This window comes from Macrobrachium rosenbergii, chromosome 41, assembly GCF_040412425.1.
Source record: "Macrobrachium rosenbergii isolate ZJJX-2024 chromosome 41, ASM4041242v1, whole genome shotgun sequence".
Lineage (NCBI taxonomy): Eukaryota > Metazoa > Arthropoda > Malacostraca > Decapoda > Palaemonidae > Macrobrachium > Macrobrachium rosenbergii.
In genome coordinates, this window is record NC_089781.1 from 63,170,851 (window position 1) to 63,193,350 (window position 22,500).

The following is a 22,500-nucleotide window of genomic DNA, read 5'->3' on the forward strand; positions in this document are numbered from 1 at the left end:
ATTTATATATTTATGGAAACTTGCATGATTTATGTGAGGTGCTGTGATTCTTTGTTTTAACAAGTAACGTAGACATTATATATATATATATATATATATATATATATATATATATATATATATATATATATATATATATATATATATATATATATATATATATATATATATATTTATATATATATATATATATATGTGTGTGTGTGTGTGTGTGTGTGTGTATGTATGTATGTATGTATATGGTGCGCGTTTATTCCACCTTTGAGGATTTGATAAGAAGGGGAAATATAAAATATTTAGCTTAAGCTGTTGTCTAGTTATATGCGTTTTTCTATCATGCATACGATCACATGGCTTACATACTTTATATCTTAGGTTAACCGTGGCGTTTTCATAACAAGTAACGATCGAATACTCACATATCCCGCACATTCTTTGTATGTTACGTAAAGAGCCATTCTCTTCAGTATCTCTGCCACTGTTAATTAGGACCAAATAGGGTTTCCCCTTCCTCATTCACTCCAAGAATTATAAATTATACTAAGTTTTACTCATAATCTCTTTTACTGAAAATATTTGTACTCTTCTGTGCGATCATAATGTGTTCTTGCAACCACAAGCGCTGCCACTTTCTAGCTCTTCATCTCTCAGAGACCCAATACACAGTTATCTTGGTCGTTCTAATTCAGGTACACCCTGCCCCTTCAGTTTTATCTCACTGAAGGCCATGACATCTCATTTTTTTTTTTTCGTACAAAGCAACTATGAAAAACCTCTAATCTGTAAAAGATCATTAAAGTAAAAATCCCTAAACTGCAAATTTCATCATTTCTATGCGTTTTATGTAACATGAGAACCAAGTATGGCGCTGCAAAGCCCTTGCTCCGACAGTTTGTTGATTTCTTCGTCACGCACAGCTGCGATAATGCTGCACATTTTATTTCCTCTAGTAGACACAGAGCTCTTTGAACGACCATCGTAGTTGCAGTAATTATAAGTAGATAGTCATGTCATGATTGCCATCGCACTGATGAAAAACACGCATAACAGCCAATTAGGGGTGTTGTGTTCCATGAATTAATTCTTAATCCTCCACTACGAGCTCCTCTGTCTTTTGTGACAGCGACCCTGCTTATAACAACTATGGTAACCGTATGTGTTGTGCTAAATATTAGATAACCTTCAAGATGGTAATTAATATAAACTTTGGGAACGGACGTTTCGCTCATTTTAATGTCAATGCTTTCAGAAAATAGATTTAGATATCGATGAAAAATGATTTTACTTATTTCGTCATTTGTTTAGCTTAACATAACATTAGTAGACAGAGAATTTTATCAAGAAAATCTATAGGAAAAAAACTATGGCAATACATTTGAGCGTGAGAAGTTATTCTAATGCAGAAGAAAAAAAATTCGTAGACGTAGAAGTTATGCCATGACTCATAAATCACGACAACGGGTTCTGCGCCCATAAAACCCAAGTATGCAGAAAGATTGCATCCTAGGATACTAGAGTTATTAGGCAATAATTCTTTTCGCCATTTACGTCGTCGAGAGTAAAGAGCGGGGACTATACTATTTCTTCCGTGATAAAAAACAAAAAAAATAGAATTAAGCTTGAAAAGTAGAATGTACAAAGGAATATTTACCAAGTTTAAAGTAAATTGGTACTCTAAAATAATAAAAAAACATTAATGAATATATATGAATTTCAGCACTTAAAAAAAAATAAATAATCATCATCATCATCATTTCAGCCTTCAAAAGTCCTCTGTGGATGTAGGCCTTCCCCCGGTTCCTCCACAGATTTCTATCCTTCGCTGCTCTATGCCACTGTTGTTTATATGTTGGTCTAAGTCATCTCGCCAGCGGGTTTTTTGTCTTCCTCGGTTTCTTGTGTATCCTCGGGGCGTCCAGAAGGTTGTTCGTGATGTCCGTCTGTTGTCTGTCATCCTGGCAATGTGCCCCTCCCAGTTCCACTTGAGCTTACTGATGGTTTCAAGGTTATCCTTTACTTCAGTTTTTTGACGTATCCATTTAGCTGTTTTTCTATCCTTCCAAGTTAGATCTAGCATAATTCTCTCATGTGCCCTCTAAGGGAAAGCTTTTTTGTTAGATTCCAAGTTTCGGCCCCATAGGTGACAGTGGGGAGAATACAATGATCATAGACGTTCCTTTTTCAGAGGATAGGAATCTTCTTGTATTTTAACACTGTACTGGCTCTTCCAAATGTCTGCCAACCAAGGGTTAGTCTTCTTTTTATTTCGCTCTCTTCGGAGGCGTCACATAGAGAGATTCATCGTCTAAAGTAGATGTAGTGGTCCACTTCCTCAATTTGTTGATTTTCAATTTCAAGTATGTCATCTGCCTTTTCAGTGTATTTATTGCTCATGACTTTGGTCTTACGGAAGTTCATGTGGAGGTCTACTGATTTGCTTGCTTATTTAGCTCGGTGAGCATTTGTTGAAGCTCCTCTTTGGTGGGGGCAATGATAATGATGTCATCAGCAAATCTGAGGTGACTTAGGTATTCTCCATCTATTCTTACTCCTTTTTCTTGCCAGTTGAGTTGTCGGAAAGTTCTCTCCAGGCAGGCAGTAAACAGTTTGGGTGAGGGAGTGTCACCTTGTCTGACTCCTCTCCTGCGTTGGAATGGTTCTGAGTCCTTGTGAAGGCGAATAAATCATGTTACATGGTCATAGATGTGACAGAGGACATTGATGTAAACTGAGTCAACTCCCTGTTCTTCCTTCACTGACATGAACTCCTCAGTTTCAACCGAGTCAAATGGTTTGGTGTAATCTACAAGTGCTACTACTAGTGGGATTTTATGTTCGTTTGTTTTCTCAATGATCTGCTTTACTGTTTGCAGATGGTCAATTGTGGAGTAGCCTCTTCTAAAGCCTGCTTGTTCCCTTAGCTGATTTTCATCAAGCTTACCTGCAGTCTCATTAGTGATAACTCTGGTGAAGATCTTATAAATAAAATTAAGGAGGCTGATTGGTCGTTGTTTGTTCGTGTCCCTGAGGTCGTCTTTTTTGTAGAGTAGAATGAGGATGGCTTTATTCCACTCTTCTAGCATTTTGCTCTTCTTCAGACACTCATTGAATAGTCGTGACAGTCTGACTTGGATTGGCTCATCAGCATCTGTTATTAGGTCCAATGTGATGTTATCTGGTCCCGGTGCTTTCCCCTTCTTCATTTTCTTGATAACAAGTTGCACCTTGCATGCTGTGATCTCTGGAAAGTCATGGGATAGATGTTGATTTTCTCTTTCGTGAAGATGGTAACAGGGTCTTTCTGAGGAATAAAGCTTTTGGTAGTACTCTCTTGCTCGATTAACTATTCCATCACGGCTGGTTGTAAGGGTTCCATGTGAATTGCAGCTTCCCTTGGCTGAGTTTTCTTTTTGCTGTTTTAAACTCTCGGGCGCTAAGTCTGTGTGTGTGTTAGTAATGCGTCTTGAATGGATGGATGGATGGATGACATTTAGGGCAAAAGCCCAGGCACTGGGGCCAACAAGTTATGAATTCATGAAGGAAATGATTAATAAATAAAATGAAATGATGTGACCAATAAATAAGGGTATGAAGTTTAATGAATGATGTGATATATACATAAAAAAATTAATGTAATTAAAATTCTACGTGATGTAATAAATTATTAAATAAATTGAATATCGTTAAAAATTTTAATACACTTTTAAAAGAGATGATAGCAGAAATATCTGCTTCATCTCCCAAAATATCAGACAGAGATTTACCCTGAAAATATCTTTCTCTTTGGTTAAAATATCTGGGGCAGACCACCAGAATGTGCTCCACTGTTAGTGTCTCGTCACAGTAGGCACACTCTGGAGTGCTGCTTCCTTCTGAAATAAACTGATGGGTTAGACGAATGTGCCCAATCCTTAACCTGGTTAAAATAACCTCTGTTCTTCTGTCAAGCTGGAATGACGAAGACCACGGTAGTATATTATCCCTAATATTTCTATATTTCTTATTATTGGCAAGAAGAGGAGAAGTCCACCCTTCTTGCCATTTACTTAAAACATAAGATCTAATGGGACCTTTTAGATCTGCATGAGGCACTTTTCTGAAAGAGGTTTCTGATAAAATACCAGCAGCTTTCGCGCGAGTTGTTGTTATGGGTATGAATAGGGCGTTAATTCATATTGGGCAGTGTTTAGGATATTTTAATGTGTATAATGTGAAGTAATTGCGGTATTTTGACCTCTTGTGTGTGTTAAAACATGCGAAAATGCATGCGAGAGTGTGTTATTCTTTTTCTCCCTCTCTTTCTCTTTCTTTGGTGAGAGAATTCACGTGCTGTTAAGCAGAAACACACATAAGTGTTATCATCTTTTTTTATTGTTATTTTAATGTCAAATTGGGTTTTTCATTACATCTGCAACTGATTTATTTTTTGGGACGATGGCTGTAGTGATGTCATCGCCTGAGTGACGTGTCAGTGACATCATTAGCTTGCTTCGCTGTGCTCTGAGCAGTGCAATTGCATTTTGGAGCGTGTTTCATATATATAGTAATCGGCAGTTTGCATCAGCATTTAGGGTTTAATAAAGGGGAGTATTTTATTATTGTATTATTTCTGGGGACTTTGATAATTGAGTAGTGTTTTATTTGACATTTGAATTACTTTGTGCAAACATTTCTTACGCAAGTGTGTATACATTTCTTAGTTTTTTAACAGTTTTTTTTTTTTTTTTTTTTTATAATTACACACGTACGTGTGTTATTTTGGGTGCAAACATGCGCGTTTGTAAAGTGGGTGCGGTTGCTTAGGCGTACTGTGCCTTGGAGACAGGAGAGGCGAGTTCGTCTGTTTTCTGGGTCTCGCACTAATAATTTTTTCTATAGGTGTCAGCAGGCCTTGGAGGGGTGATAGAGAGGGTGAGATGTTGCTCTGAGGGGGTGAGGAACGAATTCTTTTCTCTCTCTGTCTCTGTCTCTCTCTCTTGCGTCTGTCTGCTTGAGTTTCATTTTCTATGCGTGAGAGTGGATGCCCATTCTCTTGGGGAAGACTGACTGTTTTTTTGTTGTTGCTGTTGTTTGGCCTTGAAGAAGTGAACTTGGCCACTTTGACCCACTTTGTAAATCAGCTATGCGCCCAGCCAGCATTTTTTTCCATGGGACTTTGATTTTATTGCGGGGGTTAGTTAATTTTGAATTTAATTTTGGTGTTTAATTTAATGGTGGGTGTAGTTAATTGTGAATTTACTTATGCGATTACTTAATTGTGAATTTAATTCTGGGCTTACTTAATTTTTGAATTAAATTGTGGGTTTAGTTAATTTTAGATTTGCTTGGTGGGTTTAATTAATGTTGGATGCAATGGTGGGTTTGATTAGTATCTTCTTTTGAGTTTTGGGAATTAATTGTTAGAGTAAAGGGAATTAACATTTTAGGTCTCTTTGTTGTATGGGAATTATTTCAAGGGGGATTTTATTTAAAGGGTGTACTCTCTGGGGACTTTGGAATTTTTTTGCATTTGTGATCAGCCAAGAATAAGTTAACGAATTTATTCACGAAGAAGAAAGCTGCAAAAATGAGGAGAGGAAATAGTGATCAGAAATTCCTTAGATCAGCCTATGGTTGTGTAGGTTGCAGAACTCCAGTTCGCGGTCCAAAGAATTTTGTTCAAAGTTAGAATAGCCGAGGATCAATGGTTGGCTTGAGCTCTCGGATCCCACAGGTTCGTTGCTTTAATTGCAATATGCAGGGACACATTAAGAGATTTTGCCGGGTTAAGCATTGTAGTAGTTGTAAGAGTTATGGTCATCCTTGGCGGTCTTGCCCGTCTCGGAGGCAGTATAATAAAAGGCCTGCATTTCAGAATTTTGGTAGCTCAGATGAGAAAGTACCTCACGTGAATTTTTCGAGGGGATCTTGTGATTGGCAGACATTGTCTAAAGACTGATAAGTTGTAAAGGAAAACTGGATGGGTGTTTCCTGGGATATAGGACTTCTGGGGGAAGCCTCAGGGTCGAAGCCAGTCGTCAATGGGTCTGTACATGGGATAAATGTAAGGGTCTTTATAGATACAGGTGCCTCCATTAATCTTATGAATTATGAGTTGTTCAGATCGATGTTTTCCCATCGCTCTTTGAGACCTGCTAAGGAATCTGTATGCGATGTTCAAGCAAATAGGTTACAGATTTTGGGATACATAGATGTAGATTTTTGACAGAACCATTTTTGGTTATACGTGGGAGTGTTCTGGGAAATACGTTGTTACTGGGATATCCTACATGTTGGAGATGAAAGATCTCGGTTCATACGGGGGTTTGTGGTATAACTGTGGGAGTACCTGTGGTGTTTGTGCTGTATGAGGGGACAGATGTGAGTGTATTAGATGACGATGGATCGGGTGTACTTGAGGATTCGGGAGTAGTTGAGGAACATGTGTCTGGGGATGAGAAGTGTTATAAGGGGGGTTTTGGAGGATGATGTGGTGCTTGGTCCAGGAATGGTTGCGATGGTGAAAGTTCGAGTGAAAGGAGTGCATATATCCAGACAGATGTGTGTGGATAAATGTAGCGAGAAGCTGAAGGGGGTATTGTGTTTGGGTTTATAAATAGGAGTAACAAGTTCAGGGGACACTTGGGTGGAATTGCTATACTGCAATGATTCAGTTCGCAATTACCAGAAGAGTACTTATGCAATCAAGCTTTGTTGACTGGGTCAATGAAGATAATTCAGTGAATATTGTCAGGGATTTTTGTAGTTTTTCTGAAGAAGAGTTAAAGGCTAGAAGGAAAGTTTTTAGGGATCAGTTAGCCAATGCTGATTATAAAGAATATGCTGGGGTGTAGAAGATGTTCTAGCCGAGTTTGCGCACATAGTCGCACTCAAAGGGGATTAGTTAGGATTAACAAATGTGTTAGAACACAAGGTTCACTTGGAGGAAAAACTAAGCCTATTTTTGTTCCTTCATATAGGATTCTCTTCAAGATTAGGGAACAGGTAGAGCAATAGGTTAATAAGTGGGAGGAAGAAGGCATTGTTAGGCCCAGTTCGTCACCTTTTAATTTCCCATTGCTGGCAGTGCCTAAGAAGGGTGGTTCAGTCAGGGTTTGTGTAAACTTTCGGAAACTCAATGAGAAAACCATTCCTGATCAGTATCCTGTGGCATGTTTGCTGGATTTATTCGTAGAAGTTGGAGGCTGGGAGATATATTCCTCAACTGTTCTGATGCAAGGGTACTTACAGGTACCACTTAGCGAGGAGAGTCGAGAGTACACAGCCTTCTCTTTGCCGGAGGGGCATTGTGAGTTCACACGAATCCCGTTTGGTTTAACAGGCAGTCCAATGACATTTACTAGGCTAATGAATACAGTTTTGCATGGCTTGTTAGGGAAAAAAGTCTATACGTACATGGACGATATCTTAGTTGCCACTGATTCAGTAGAAGAACATTTAAAAGTTCTTAGGGAGGTTTTTAGAACACTTAGATTAGCGGGTTTGAAGATAAAGTTAGCAAAGTGTAATTTTCTCAAGAGGCAGATAGTATATTTAGGTCATGCCATTTCCAAAGAGGTTGTTAGAGTGAATGACGATAAAGTTAGGGCAATTGTAGAGTTTGCCACTCCCAAGACTAAGAAGCAGATTCGGTCTTTTTTAGGGATGGCCGGATTTTTCCGTAGATTTGTGAAGGGTTTTTCTGTTCTGGCATCTCCCTTGACAGATGTTCTGAGGGATGATGTGCAGTTTGTATGGGGAGATGGACAGCAAATAGCTTTTCAGAGAATTAAGGATACCTTGATAAATCCCCCAGTGTTGAAGTTTCCTGATTTGGAACGTCCTTTCACTTTGGTAACAGACGCTATTTATGACGGTATAGGGGCATACCTTATGCAGAGGTTCGATGGAAGACTCCATCTGATTGCATTTTGCAGTAGGAAGTTTAAGACACGAGGTAGTAATGAACGGTTATGGTCGGTAGTAGACAAAGAGGCCTTTGCCGTGGTTTTGAGTCTTGTGCATTTTAAGATGATATTATTGGGCAATCAAGTAGAGGTTCTGATGGATCATAAGCCATTGTTGGATCTTTTTAATAAGCCGGATCTTTCCCCAAAAGAGCCCTGTGGTATTTGACAATCAGAGATTTTGATGCTAAGCAGAATGTCGTAGCAGACGCCCTTAGTAGAAGTTTTGTTGATGAAGAGGGAAGTCATGTATGTTATGTTTCAGGAGATAGCGTAGATTGGGATATTAGTTTAGACGAAGCAAAGCAGAATGAAGATGAAATTCTGAGAGGCGCAAAAGCATTTCTTAGAGGGGAATTAGTTAGGAAGGTTTATAAGCTGCCTTTTGCAGGGCTTGAATTAGAGGGTAATTTGTTAGTTAGCAAGATTAGATACAGACTGAGAAATAGTGAAGATAAGGGTGATACGACGCAAATAGTCATTCCTACGAGTTTTGTACCTACGGTGTTAGATACTGTTCACTGTAGGTCTGGCAGTCTTCATTTGGGGGTTGAGAAGATTAATCAAAATGTACGGGGACAATTCTTTTGGAAGAATATGCTTAGTACGGTAGAAGACTTTGTGAGAAGTTGTTCAGTTTGTAATGTATCATATGTAAGCCATCAAGGGTCGTTTTTTGTAAACTGGGTCCATTCCCGATTCCTACCAGACCCGCATCCTGAGTCCACATGGACATTTTGAACAATTTCTGTGAATCTAGTTATGGCCACAGGCACCTGTTGGAGGTTGTTGACGAAATTAACTAGGTTCGTAGAGATTTTCCCGTTGACGCATAAAACAGCAGAAGAGGTGGCAATAGCATTCTTTAATGGGTATATCTGCCGGTACGGGGTGCCAGAGGTTCTGATTACAGATAAAAGTTGAGAGTTCGTAAATAGGACTTTCCAATGTCTTGCGGATGTAATGGGTATTAGGAAAGTCACTATTATCCCCTATAGACCTGAAGTGAATGGCCGGTGTGAACGAGCAAGTAGGAAGGTCACTGAAGCTCTTCGGATGACCGTACGCGGTAATGATCCAAATTGGGATCGATATGTTCCTCTAGTTATATGTGAAACACTGCATTTCATGACCGTAGTTTTTGATATATCACTTTCGTTAAATTTGTCAATAAAGTCTAGTTTCGAATATCAGTGTCTCATTTCAGTAGGCCTTTGTGTAAAGATAGGTTTAGCGAGAGTCTTATGATGAAGGAGAAGGGATCTGTTGACCTAAGGAAAGAGCCACGGCTACCAGAGACATCTCAAGAAAAGTGGGATGTTTAATTCTGTTCTTGAAAAAGATACACCTTAAAATAAAGATGGCCCTCGAACTTGGGCTGTTAATATATATATATATATATATATATATATATATATATATATATATTTATATATATATATATATATATATTTTTTATATATATATATATTTTATATATATATATATATATATATATATATATATATATATATATATATATATATATATATATATATATATATATATATATATATGTATATATGTATATGTGTGTGCGCGCTTGTGCTGGATGGGTGAATATAAAAAAATGGAGAAATAACACATCAATAAGTTCTATAAATGAAAGCATATTGCAGTTTATTTCCTAAAAGAGTCCAAGCTTTGTTAGTGGAAAACGATAACAAAAATATCATGTAACACAGAAAATATAAAAATGCACTGCTTAGGAAGATATTTACATCGAAGCAGTTGAGTGTGACGTTAGAGTCCTTACACTGCTAACCCAAAACAAAAGAACACCGAATGCAATATTGCTAGTTCAAGTAAAGTAGTTTTACATTTGATCGATATGTGGTAATGCGAACTTTTGAGCTAAAATAAATTCTATCTCGTGATGATTACCGTCTCGTTTGGTGACTGAGTTTCTTCATTTAATTTAATAAAAATCGATTTAATGGTTTTCAGCGGAAATACGTCCACTGTTATTAGACATAAAGAAGTTGCCAGTCCTGTAAATTGCTGTGGTATATGAGGGAAGATACAACCCTCTTGCTTTTATAAAGGGTAATCAAGTAAATTTGTCGAGCAATGAAGAAAACAGGCAAATTGCCTTTCCACTTGTCATTATCAGTGATTTTTTTATTTGTAAACAATATCAATTTAATATCGACACATTATCAATCCGTTCATCACCCCCTGTAAAGTTAACATAAATAACATGTTCATGATTTTTTTAGGAATGAAAAATAATAGTTATTGATCCATTTTTATCAATAATATGCAGCGTTTGCATGATGGGGGTTGATATTATTAATAATATTTAAACAGTGAGTAAACAAAGTGTGCATTGCTGTCAAGAACACTATAAGCCTAAATTTGCGTGATGGGGGTTGGTATTAATAATAATAATAATAAGAGCAGTTATTTTCTTGTTTGATATTGCTTTCTAAAACTTATTGAGAACCTAAATCAGAATTTAAATTAATTCATGTATATATATCATATATATATATATAGTCTCTTTTATATATATATTTGATATTATTTTCTAAATCTTATTGAGATCCTAATCAGAATATGTATAAAAATTTATATATATATATATATATATATATATATATATATATATATATATATATATATATATATATATATATATATATATATATATATATATATATATATAAATATATATATATATATATATATATATATATATATATATATATATATATATATATATATATATATATATATAGAGATATATATATATATAGATAGATAGATAGATAGATAGATAGATAGATAGATAGGGTGTAACACAAATTTATGCAAATATTTTGAGAAATGAAAGAAAAAGTCATTCTGAGCAGAAACTGTTCTATAAACACATACATTTTAAGGCTTCGTTTGTCAGTGAGGTGAATTTCCAAAATACCCGTTATCATTAAGCAGGCAAGTAAGCTGGCGCAAACAGGATGTCGGAGTAAGTAGTCAGGGATTTTGGGGAAGGGTTGATGAAGCGTGTTATGCAACTCAATTTCTAGATTTTTAACTATGCTTTTCTCTTGCATATTATTGAAAAATGTAACATTATAGTCCCTCCACCTATTAAATCACCTGTGAACAGACTTCATGTAATTAATTTTAATGATTAGCTTTATGTATCAAGAAAGTAGTGTAAAAATTGCTTGGCAACATTTATTTGTGATCGTTGAATTCTAGCGCAAACTGTCCTGCTGCCTCCTCAGGTATTGTTGAATCAGGAGCATGGACTAGACCTACACCTATGCTGAATGAGTGATAGTGACAGTAATCATGATGACAAAGGATTGTAGGTAGGAGGATACTGTACTTTGAACAGTGTCAGTTTTGTTTACCTCTTTCGATTACTGTTTGAATAGGGGGCCTTTGACAGGAAAGAGTGGAGAAAGTGAATTTTCCACAATGTTCCCATTCTTTTTAATCTGACAGAGACGAAAGCGTTTTCATGGGTGTGTTTTTTCCTTTGACTGGTATGTGATAAATACTTTAATGAAGAAGGAGAGATTTTTTATAATACTTTTTAAATCTTGATCGGTGTTTAATGAATAGGACTATCTTTGATGGAGGGGAGATTCCATTAGGCTTGCTTTTCTTTCCTTTATAGGAGTCCAGTGAATACCATTAAGGGGAGGGAGGTTTCAATGATACATGCATTTTTTCCCCTTTATTCAAGTATCTAAAGAATACATTTGATTTGGAGGTATTTTATTCACATCGGCGTAATCACTGATTTCCCTTTTTATATAACAGTGGTGCTCACAACCGTGTAATCTAGAAATGGAACTATTGCAAAACCCATTGATAAACATCTTATCTGCATATTCCACATTGCTGGTACGGTAAGGCGTTGTCTCCCGTTTCTTGCTCTCAAAATGTATCCAGAATTTGACACTTGTAACCCGGGCACGCTCACTTATCTTGGCAGAAAAACGAGACTGTTCAGAGCAACAGGTGAACTGATCAGCTCCATTCCCCTCCCCGCCACATCCCTGACTACTCACTCCGACATCCTGTACGCCATCTTACTTGCCCGTTTAATGATAATTTTAATTTTAAAAATTCACCTCGCCGACAAACATAGCCTTAAAATGCATATGTTTATGGAACATTTTCTGCTCAGAATGACTTTTCTTCCATTTCCCAAAATATTTACATAAATTCTTGTTACACCCTGTATATATACATACACACACATATATATATATACACACACACACACACACATACATACATATATATATATATATATATATATATATATATATATATATATATATATATATATATATATATATATATATATATATATGTAGAAGAGAGAGAGAGAGAGAGAGAGAGAGAGAGAGAGAGAGAGAGAGAGAGAGAGAGAGTCTGCTGGTCAATTTTAGTAAATAAACATGCAACTGTAATAATCACACTGCCCTGAAAACTTCTCGAAGAAAATCGCCCCCTCTATAGTAATCCAATACCATTGTAAGGGATTGATGGGCAACATTTTCTCTCTTGAAAAATCTCTGATGTTTCTGCGTGATTTCATAAATATGCGATAATAAATTTAGTAAAAAAAATATAATCTGACACAGATTTAAATTCACGCAACGATTTTGTTTTCTGTGTGTATGTGTGCGCGTGTGTATCTTTGTGAGCGTTTAAAGAGAGTGAAAAGTGAGAAAAAGAAAGAATGAAATCAAATAAAAGAACTGCAAATTGTCTATTTTTGATAATAATTATGATAATGACAATATATTTATATTAACACTCACATTATGACTCCAGGTAACCTTATGAGGAGGAGGCTTTGCAACGGCCGAACATTCGAAGTAGAGGTCATCGCCTTCCTTGATGTTTGTTGCATCCAGTGATCTTCCAAGGGTGACGTTGACTTTGGGCGGATCTGTCAAGAGATATTCATGACTAGGTAATAAATGAGTGAATTTAATAATAGCATGCTTATTTATAACAGTGTTAATTCTCACTCTGAGCAGGATGCAAAGGGTTGGGGAGCGTTGGAAACCTTTTCTTATTGCCACCCTTTTTATAAGGAATGCTTCACTAACGCTAACTTTTATACTCTGCGGTTCCTTACACAGGCAGAGTGATTCCACTTCTTTAAGATAAAGAAAATCCATAAAAATTCAAAGAAGACAGACTGGTGAGGTCAGTCGTCATAGTTCGTGAGAACTTCCAAGTTGGGCTCTCGTAAGGTTATGAAGACAAATTTTGCCATAAACCCCTAATTTGGAGTTCTTTTACTTTTCGCACAGTCGGTAAATAACGATGCAGAGAAAGAAAGAGGGAGAACAACTACCAAAGAGTCAGAATAGAATAAGAGAATATTAGTATTAATGAAAGGACATGAGTAGCAGTACCTGTAGTTTAAAACAACACTAAAAATATATAACCAAAAACTCACCTTATTAGACTTCAGTACAAGGCACTAATTCCAAGGAAAACTTACAGCAACCCTAAGAGAACAACCCTCGAAACAATGGACTGGGACGTCCCACAACCACAACCTATCTCTACAAAGTGGCCATGCTCTCTCCCCTCTCACCAGCCACACGTTTTTTACCTTTACAAACCCCCTCCCAATACCCAACACCACAATACCTTAGAGCAAAATAATAATGAGAGGAGAATTTGCGCCGAACCGTGAGATTTGCTACTACGGCCAGCATCTTAATCAGGTGATATCCCTTCATACTGAACACTTTACTTGGACGTAGTCGTCACACGCACTTCAAATCATCAGTGTGGATAAGGCATATGGCTAAGAACCGAATACAAAAAGACTGTATATATTCGAAATGATTACACATGGAATGACCTTCTTTATCGTAACGTATCCACACGCTCACTTAGGGCTAATAGGGCCTCAGTTAATTATTACAATTAGTACTCTCTCTCTCTCTCTCTCTCTCTCTCTCTCTCTCTCTCTCTCTCTCTTCTCTCTCTCTTTATTTACCGACTGTTTGCATTTACACTACATACTGAAAATACACTTTTAGTTTATGTTTATATGCAACTTTGTAATATAGATTATGTATTCCATGATGACGCAGATAAATTTCGGTTCATTCAGTTTTGATGTTTTCAGTCCTTTGTACAAGTAAACAAGGCACAAATTCTTCAAAGTGAGCCACTAAGATAGTATTCTCATTACAGCATTTAGGACAGTTTCTCTGTAATAACGTAGTTTGAATTTTTGCTCACTTTTTCACATGGATACCCAATTACTTGAGAAACAACGCAAAGAGGGAGAAGCAACTGTTGTGGAGCAATGAAATGAGAAAAAACAATGCTCTTCATTCAAGAAGGATGAGATCGAGAAAGAAAAATGTACCCTTAAACACATGTATCAGCAATGGGTCAGTATTCAAGTTAGAAATGGACATTTCCACTGAGTTCTCTACTTTACTGGCCATGTGTTTCTCTACTTCATTCACATCATAAACAACCATATGTATTTGTATGGTATTAAATAAATTTAAGATTCTTGACTTTTGAAATACATTTTACTTGACAACACCTGAAAATTATAAAATTGCCCCCCCCCACAAAAATGCTAAAAAATGTTTACAGCCCATTCAGATGGCATAACGCTAGCAACCTCATCTATAATACACTTGCTGGAATCTATTGGGTTAAAACTCTCTGAGACTCCTAACGCACACAGACACACACATACACACACACACATACACACACACACACACACACACACACACACACACACACACACACATATATATATATATATATATATATATATATATATATATATATATATATATATATATATATATAATCATGAAGTTACGTCGACTGGAGTTGCTGGATAAGTTCTGTGTCGAGGGGTTGTGACTCGGCAGTACCGATCCATTTATCTCTTATAAAGTCCCCTTCGGTGATAATTCTCCATCAGAGATATTCCTGAGGTAGTGTGAATTTGATATTAAGCGACATTTGTAGCTTCATGATTGTATATAAATCACGGTGTGATAAAAATTTCATAATAAACGTACCAATGAACTATCTTGGTGGAGGTGGGTTAATGCCGAGGCTAAGTACAACTTCCCTGCTCACGACGGGTAAAAACAGTACAGCAGACTCAGCACTAACTTATACTTAACCTCTCTTGACAACTTAGTGGTAACGTCGACTGGAGTTGCTGGATAAGTTCTGTCGAGGGTTCGTCACCCAGCAATACTAATCCATTTATCACTTATAAATTTTCCTTCGGTGATAATTCTCCACTGGAGATATTCCCGAGGTAGCGTGAATTTGATATTAAGCGACATTTGTAGTTTCATGATTGTATATAAATCATGGCGTGGTAAAAATTTCATATATATATATATATATATATATATATATATATATATATATATATATATATATATATATATATATATATATATATATATATATGTATGTGTGTGTGTGTGTGTGTGTGTGTGTGTGTGTGTGTGTGTGTGTGTGTGTGTTTGCATAATCTGAGTATTTGGCCACGAAAAAGGGAACAACAAGCACGAAATTTCGCCTTTTTACTCTGAGGTATTTTCAAGCCTCTGAGTAAAAACTTGAAAGCTCTCGCACTTCGTTTATATTTTACATTACATCACTGTTTCCGTGATGGATGTTATACGCATGGATGTGTATAATGTGTGTGTGTATGTTTGTGTATGCATGAGTGTATGCAAGAAAATTAACGTGTTATTTGTTGCTGCATCATTCATAAGCTTTCATGAAAATCGCGTGAGTCGGGTGAGTTAACAAATTGCGCTGCTGATGAAGCATCGATAGGAAAAGGAAACCCAGCGGAAGTAAATATGAATGATGTGCTAGGGGTAAGTTAGGCATTTCCAGGAAGACCGTCCGCTGAAACACTAAATCATGAAACGGGGAATGGAAGGAATGTGCAGTATATGAACGTCGTACTGCTGTATTGATTAAGAGGAACATTAAATAGAAATTACATCATTAATGAGAGAGAGAGAGAGAGAGAGAGAGAGAGAGAGAGAGAGAGAGAGAGAGAGAGAGAGAGAGAGAGAGAGAGATGATTTGACCAATTTTTTGTAACTTGTAAGCTATTTTATGAAAAAAAAATTAAAATCTGTTCCTCTGAGGGTTTTTCCTCTGAATTGAATTAATAATTTACAGTGTGAACTCGAAAACTATGCATTTACAAAAGGGATAAATGTTTTGGACGTAAATATAACATTAATTGAGCATTAAGGCCTTATATTTTCGTCAAACGTAACGCATTTATGGCGAATTTCAGTATGCAAAATATTACCTCTTCTTTCATCAACGGCAGGAGGGAGAAAAATGTTGCCAGATGTTCTTTAAGAAAATACCGTTTAGGGTTTTTATATACGAGAATTTATGAATACATCCATAAACACTGATAGATTGGCGGGCCCACGAGTGGAGAGCTAAACTTACTACAACCACTCAACTTTTTAATAGCATAAATCAAGCTGACCTGCTGTGTAATTTCGTTTTCTTAAGAGATAAAGATACGAATAAGAGCAAATGTGGCCGATAATAACGGCAAAATTTCTAAGCCCTCTGTAGTGCTAAAGCCTTGACGTCCAAAATAGCAAACTGTGCCTCTGTTCTCCGCATATGAGAGGAAAAAAACACATTCAGAACTAAGACACTTGATATCAAAGTCTTCAAAGATGAAGGGTAAACTAATAAGAACTCCTTTTTGGGGAATATCTATTTACGTGAATATTATTTCACAATTTTTGGTATGTCTTTTATTCCTCACAGATAGTGTAAGATATTTTATTTTTACCTGAGTCATTTCAGTATCATATCTGTATCTACCTCTGTACCTATATCTATCTATCTATCTATCTATCTCTACACACACACACACACACACACACACACACACACACACACACACACACACACACACACACATATATATATATATATATATATATATATATATATATATATATATATATATATATATATATATATATATATATATATATATATATATATATATATATATATATATATATATATATATATATATATATATATATATATATATATATATGTAATATATATATATATATATATATATATATATATATATATATATATTGTAACGAGGAGACCTCTTACCAAGCCAACTCAACCTCCAAACTGTCTTATAACGTAAAATATAGTATTGCTCATAATGATAACTAACTGAGGAACGGCGTGAGAAAACCAGCGACTTCTTAAATTCTCTCCATGCTTCCCCCTCTTGGTAAATCTCTTAATCTTTCCTAGAACTGCTGACTGCTTTGAAAAAACTTCTTTCAAGTGAAGGCGAATGAAGATGAAAATCCTGCCTCATGAATGAGCCAGTTTTGGGATGAAGTCAAGGAGAAAAATTGAGTCCCCCATAGCAACCAGCGAACATGTGGTTGTCAGAGGTCACCTGGATTGGAAGACCCACATGAGGCCTTGACACAGAAAACAGAGGTTACAACACTTGTGACTGGGCTGCCACCTTAACCCCCCAAGGACAGACTCCAGTGCCATCTGAGAGGAGAGGAAAAATGATCCTCCGAGGTCATAAAAAGCTGTTCACCATCAGCCTCGCTCTCAGAAACCCACTTGGTAGCAAACTCTACACACTTGCCCCTTGCCAGCTCCTTTTGGAGCTTATCCCTTGTGGCCACCTTTGGCTCAGCCAGTCACTTACCTGTGCAATCTCTGTAAAATCATCCCTCCATTCCTGGTGAAATTCAGCGAGGCCCTCCATTGCTCCATCTAAGGTAAACTCCTGATCTGAGGTTCTTTCAACAGTCACATATCCTTGGATCTTTTAGTGAATTTCATTTAATTTTCTTAAGTGTGTTTTCTCACCAAGTCCTGGCTTAGTACTGTGTGTAGTTTTAATGTAAGCACCTCACACTAGAATCGAGTTATCTTGGTACCATATGTGCAACACTCAATTCGCCTGAAATTGCCACATTTCCCTACATAACCACTTGTGTTCTCAATTGCAGACAGTGCTGTTAGCTGTGGAAACAACTGCTTGTCTTGTGCTACTTACCAGGGCCTTGCCACTGCAAGCAAATATACAGTGTCCCTCTCAAGAGGATTAAACCCCTAGATCTTCAGTATTCTAGAATTGCTGAAATATTTGATCACTCAACAGAACCTTGTTTTACCTACCTATCATTGCCCCATTCTTCTGATTTAAGTGTTTAAAGTAAATATATTCCAATTAAAGTAAACCCAAGTGTTTGTCTACAACAATTCCTTGTTTGTAGGAAGGCCTACAGACCAACTATTTTCTTCATGAGTTTCTACCTGACCTTGCAATTGCAATCAGAACCTATAATTGTTATGGTAAGTCCCTTGTCCATCAGCCAGAAAGTAGAAGTGGATCCCTGAGCCAGGAATAAAGTAAGTAGGTCAGAGTAAAAACCTAAAAATATATATATGAAGGCAAATGCCACGAAGGAAAAGTGAAACAATGGGGTGGTTGCTAGGTCTTTCGACACCGTCCTTTACTAGCAGACTGATGAAAAATTTGAAAGGAAGGGTACAGGAAAGCTCGTATAATTGATAGATGACGCACAGATATCCCTGAGGATGGGGATTATAAGGAACAGATGCACCTGGAATCCAGCACAGTTGGAGAATTAGTGTGCCTACCAAAACAAAGGTAAATCCTTGAGAGGTTTTACAAAGGATTGGGCCAACTGGCTCGAAAGCAGGGAGCAGACAATTAAAGGATTATACATGGGAAGAGACTGACCACCAAAAACGACCTTGGCATGAATAAGCTGATTACATATTTATAAAATTATAACACTTAATTATTCTCCTTTTTGGTAAACAATAACAATTGATACAAAATGAATATTTAAAAAAACTATTAAACATACGAATACATACAAAATCTATATGAGGTAACTAGTTAGTAATTAAGTCAGTGATTTTATCTTTAGGTCCAAATGATACATGCCAGGGCTAAGGTTAAAATTACGGCTGGAAGTAATCAGTATAATTGCATATTCTAAAAGATTTCGTAAGAAAACTCTTTTGATCTGGCAATCAATGAACTGTCAGTCCAATTGATCCTGTGAGAGTTTTCACTTAAATGAATATTGCATTGGATGTTTGCCAAGTTTTGACAGAATGCTTATGCTGCTTAACTGTCACTTCTAAATCTTTACTAGGTTACCTAGATAAAAAGAAGAGTAGTCCAGGCATGGTATTTTATATATTATGTTGTTGCTTTCCTTAGGGCTATTTTTTATTAACATTTCTAGTAGTGTTTTATTATAGGAAAAAACAGGTTGACATTAAAATATTTTAAAACGATTTTATGGTTTCAAAACCACTAAAATAAGGCGGGCTAAGAATTCTTAGGGGTTTCTTTCTCCATGTTACTTCCACTACAAAACTTTTTGTGGACTTTATAATAGCAAATATCTATTATATGTGAACGGTAATATAAACCTGTCCCTATTTTTTATATGTATTCGGTTTCTTGGTCCAAATACTACGGAAGGACAATGCCAAATGCTCGTCAAAAAACATGTAAGAAATGATGGACATTTTGATATTAAGGTGGCGGCCTGAATGGAAATGGACATAAGTTATTAGTTGGTTTCCTATAAATACTGAATTTGCATTGAAGTGGTTCTCTATGTATTAAAACACCTAAGAAGGGGAAGCAATTGTCTTTTGCTAATTCTAAAGTAAATTTAATGGATGGTACCCTGGTTCTTCAAATTAGTAAATTATTTACATCAATACCACGATCATGGCTAACTTTAAACTTAAATAAAAAAACAATACAGAGGCTAGAGGGCTGCAATTTAGTATGTTTGATAGTTGAAGGGTGGTTGATGAACATACCAATTTGCAGCCCTCTAGCCTCAGTAGTTTTCAAGATCTGAGGACGGACAGAAAAATTGCGGACGGACAGACAAATAGCCAACTCCACAGTTTCCTTTTACAGAAAACTAAAATTGCCAAGCAAGTTGCAGCACAAATACCAGATATCAGAACAAAGTGCATTTGGAAGTCAATTTTTATCAGTGTTTAACTGTTTTGGAGGGTAAGGGTGTTGAAAAATCACCAATAAAATCCATTAAAGTTAAAAGTAATCATAGTTATTCATTCATACTCGCATATATTATCAGGTAAGATCGCTTCTTATGGTAGTTAGTGATCTTTTGGTTCCGGGCAAAACACGTAACGAAAACGTTTGTTTACATTAAAATAATGCAGTTATTATTGAAGAAAAGCACATTTTAGGAGTATGTATATTTATCATAAAATTTATTGCTTGGCATTTGTAGCTTCCTGGGAATATTTATGAATTTCTTATCAGGGCCGTGAAGATATATCACTGATTCTACAGATGTATGCTTCTAGAAATGAAAAAAATCTAAAGTAAAGCTTTGTTTCTAGGCTTGTATTTTATGTTACTGATCTACTGGGTAGTTGAAGTTTTTATGAAAATTTATTGTTTTGTAAAATGATTGGCACAGTTATTATCTTTGTACATGTGACCTTAGAATAACGAAGCTCGAGTAATCCAATAATGTGATGGTCTGTTTTCCTTCACAATAGCTAAAGTACATATTTGTCAGGAAGCTTTACACTCATTTCATGACAGCGTGTCGGTGACTCAATTCTGTACCTTACCCAGATATAGAATCATTTGTGTTCCAGTTTCTGTTATGGGCTTTATGGGTTAGTCTGTGTGGGCCTTGCCATTCTTTTGAAAGTCATTGGTTCGATCCCAATGTGAGTCAGAAATTTATTCAGAAAACTTTTCAGAACATTTAAGGGTATATTTATAAGCAAACTGTCATCATAGAGATGGTAACGCTAAAATGGGAAATTCGTAAGATGCTTTAATAATTTTGAAATGTTGTCATTTCCCGGCCATTTGGAAGAACATAATCATTGAAAAAGAAGTAATTATAGCTTCGATGAAGATATTATAAAAGCGCTATTTCAAAGGAGAAATACGGAGGTCAATATGCACGTTAACTTCTGTGGCATGTACAGCTTTTCAAAATACATTAGGAAACCCATTATGGCATATAGTAGCAGGTTTGAAGATATCATCCCTAAAGTTAACAAAGTTTGTTATTACTATTTATGAACACTTGTATATAAACAAAATAGTGTAAAGTTTATATAGTTTGAAGCAAAGTTGTTAATATCCTATAAAAACTTTTTACTTGAAAGCTGTCTTTTCAAAAGTCCCAACCGACGAAACAATAAACAGTGAACTATTACTTCCACAACAGCATGAAAGTAAGTGTGGATGATAAAATGATTTCCAACAAACAACACTGCATGCAAGGAGAGAAACTGCCATGGGATTTTTTTTTTTTTTTTTTGCTCTTGAGAATAGATCTTTAAAGAATCCCTTAAAATAATTGTTATCATAGTATGAATAATTAGACCTTTGATTATAAGACTATATGACAATAATATTTTCTAGTGCTTAAACATAAAATTGCTTATGGCTCTTTTCACAGTGCCTAAATATTCAATGCAAATGTGTCATCTTATGATTGAGCATGAAATTCAAAATCACATCAGCTCTCTGATGCAAATCTTATTAAGAATTTCAACACGGAATGTTTAACTTTTCACATAACATTTCCAGGAACAAACATTTCTCGGAAGGAGAAACATGATCAATATATATCAACTTTAATGTAAAATTAACACTATTTGTAATGCATTTCACAGGGTATTTTCATAAAAAAACTAAATTCATTATTGGTAGTTATTAAAGTTGTGCATATGCAGAATATTTTGTTTTACTTTTGGTATTGTTAAAGTTTTAAACATACAATAGTCTTTCCTTTGAATTACCAAACTAATTCTTATTCAACCTGAAACCGAGAGATTGGTGATGAATTTCAAAATAACAGCATGATCTAATTTGAAAAATCAATTGATTAAAAATATTGAGAAAATTTTCCATCAAATGTTTGAATTATATCTTCCAACACAATGATCCGCAAAATTATATCAGAGCGAATATTTGTTTCCCGCTAAGTTTGTCGTAGTTCTTTGAGACATTGGCAAGATTTGGGAATACTTAGGTAGTCACATTTCCACTTTGAGGTCAGGATGTAATTTTGGTAACCTCAACCAAGATCTTTTAATAAAAAAATCATTCTTTTGGAAACGATGAAATACTGGAAATTTGCTTCGGAAAACTAATTATAGAGATCAGTGAGGCTCTTTCTGTCTCCGTTAAACTCTTATGAAGCTATAAAGTGAATTTGTGCATGGTATCTCTGCACTATTTCTTCCTTATAGAATTTCAGCTAACGTTTTAGAATTTTGTTTCTGAAAATACATTTTCACCCTTCTCGATGACTATTCGTGGTAACATACAATTTTTTTTTTTTTTTTTTTTTGACAAACTAGCAATGAACGTTTTCAAATCTGCGCATGAATGATTTTCAATAGTCGC

At 35.8% G+C, this 22,500-nt stretch overlaps 1 protein-coding gene across 1 annotated transcript in view; it reads right to left on the reverse strand.

Annotated features, from left to right (window-relative positions):
* The window catches only part of LOC136826891 (contactin-4-like), a 233,341-nt gene that overhangs the window by 63,618 nt on the left and 147,223 nt on the right, over positions 1 to 22,500 (reverse strand). The window contains exon 8 of the mRNA XM_067084424.1: positions 12,776 to 12,906. Coding sequence (XP_066940525.1) covers positions 12,776 to 12,906 — 131 coding nt within the window. The remainder of the gene's footprint in view (positions 1 to 12,775; positions 12,907 to 22,500) is intronic.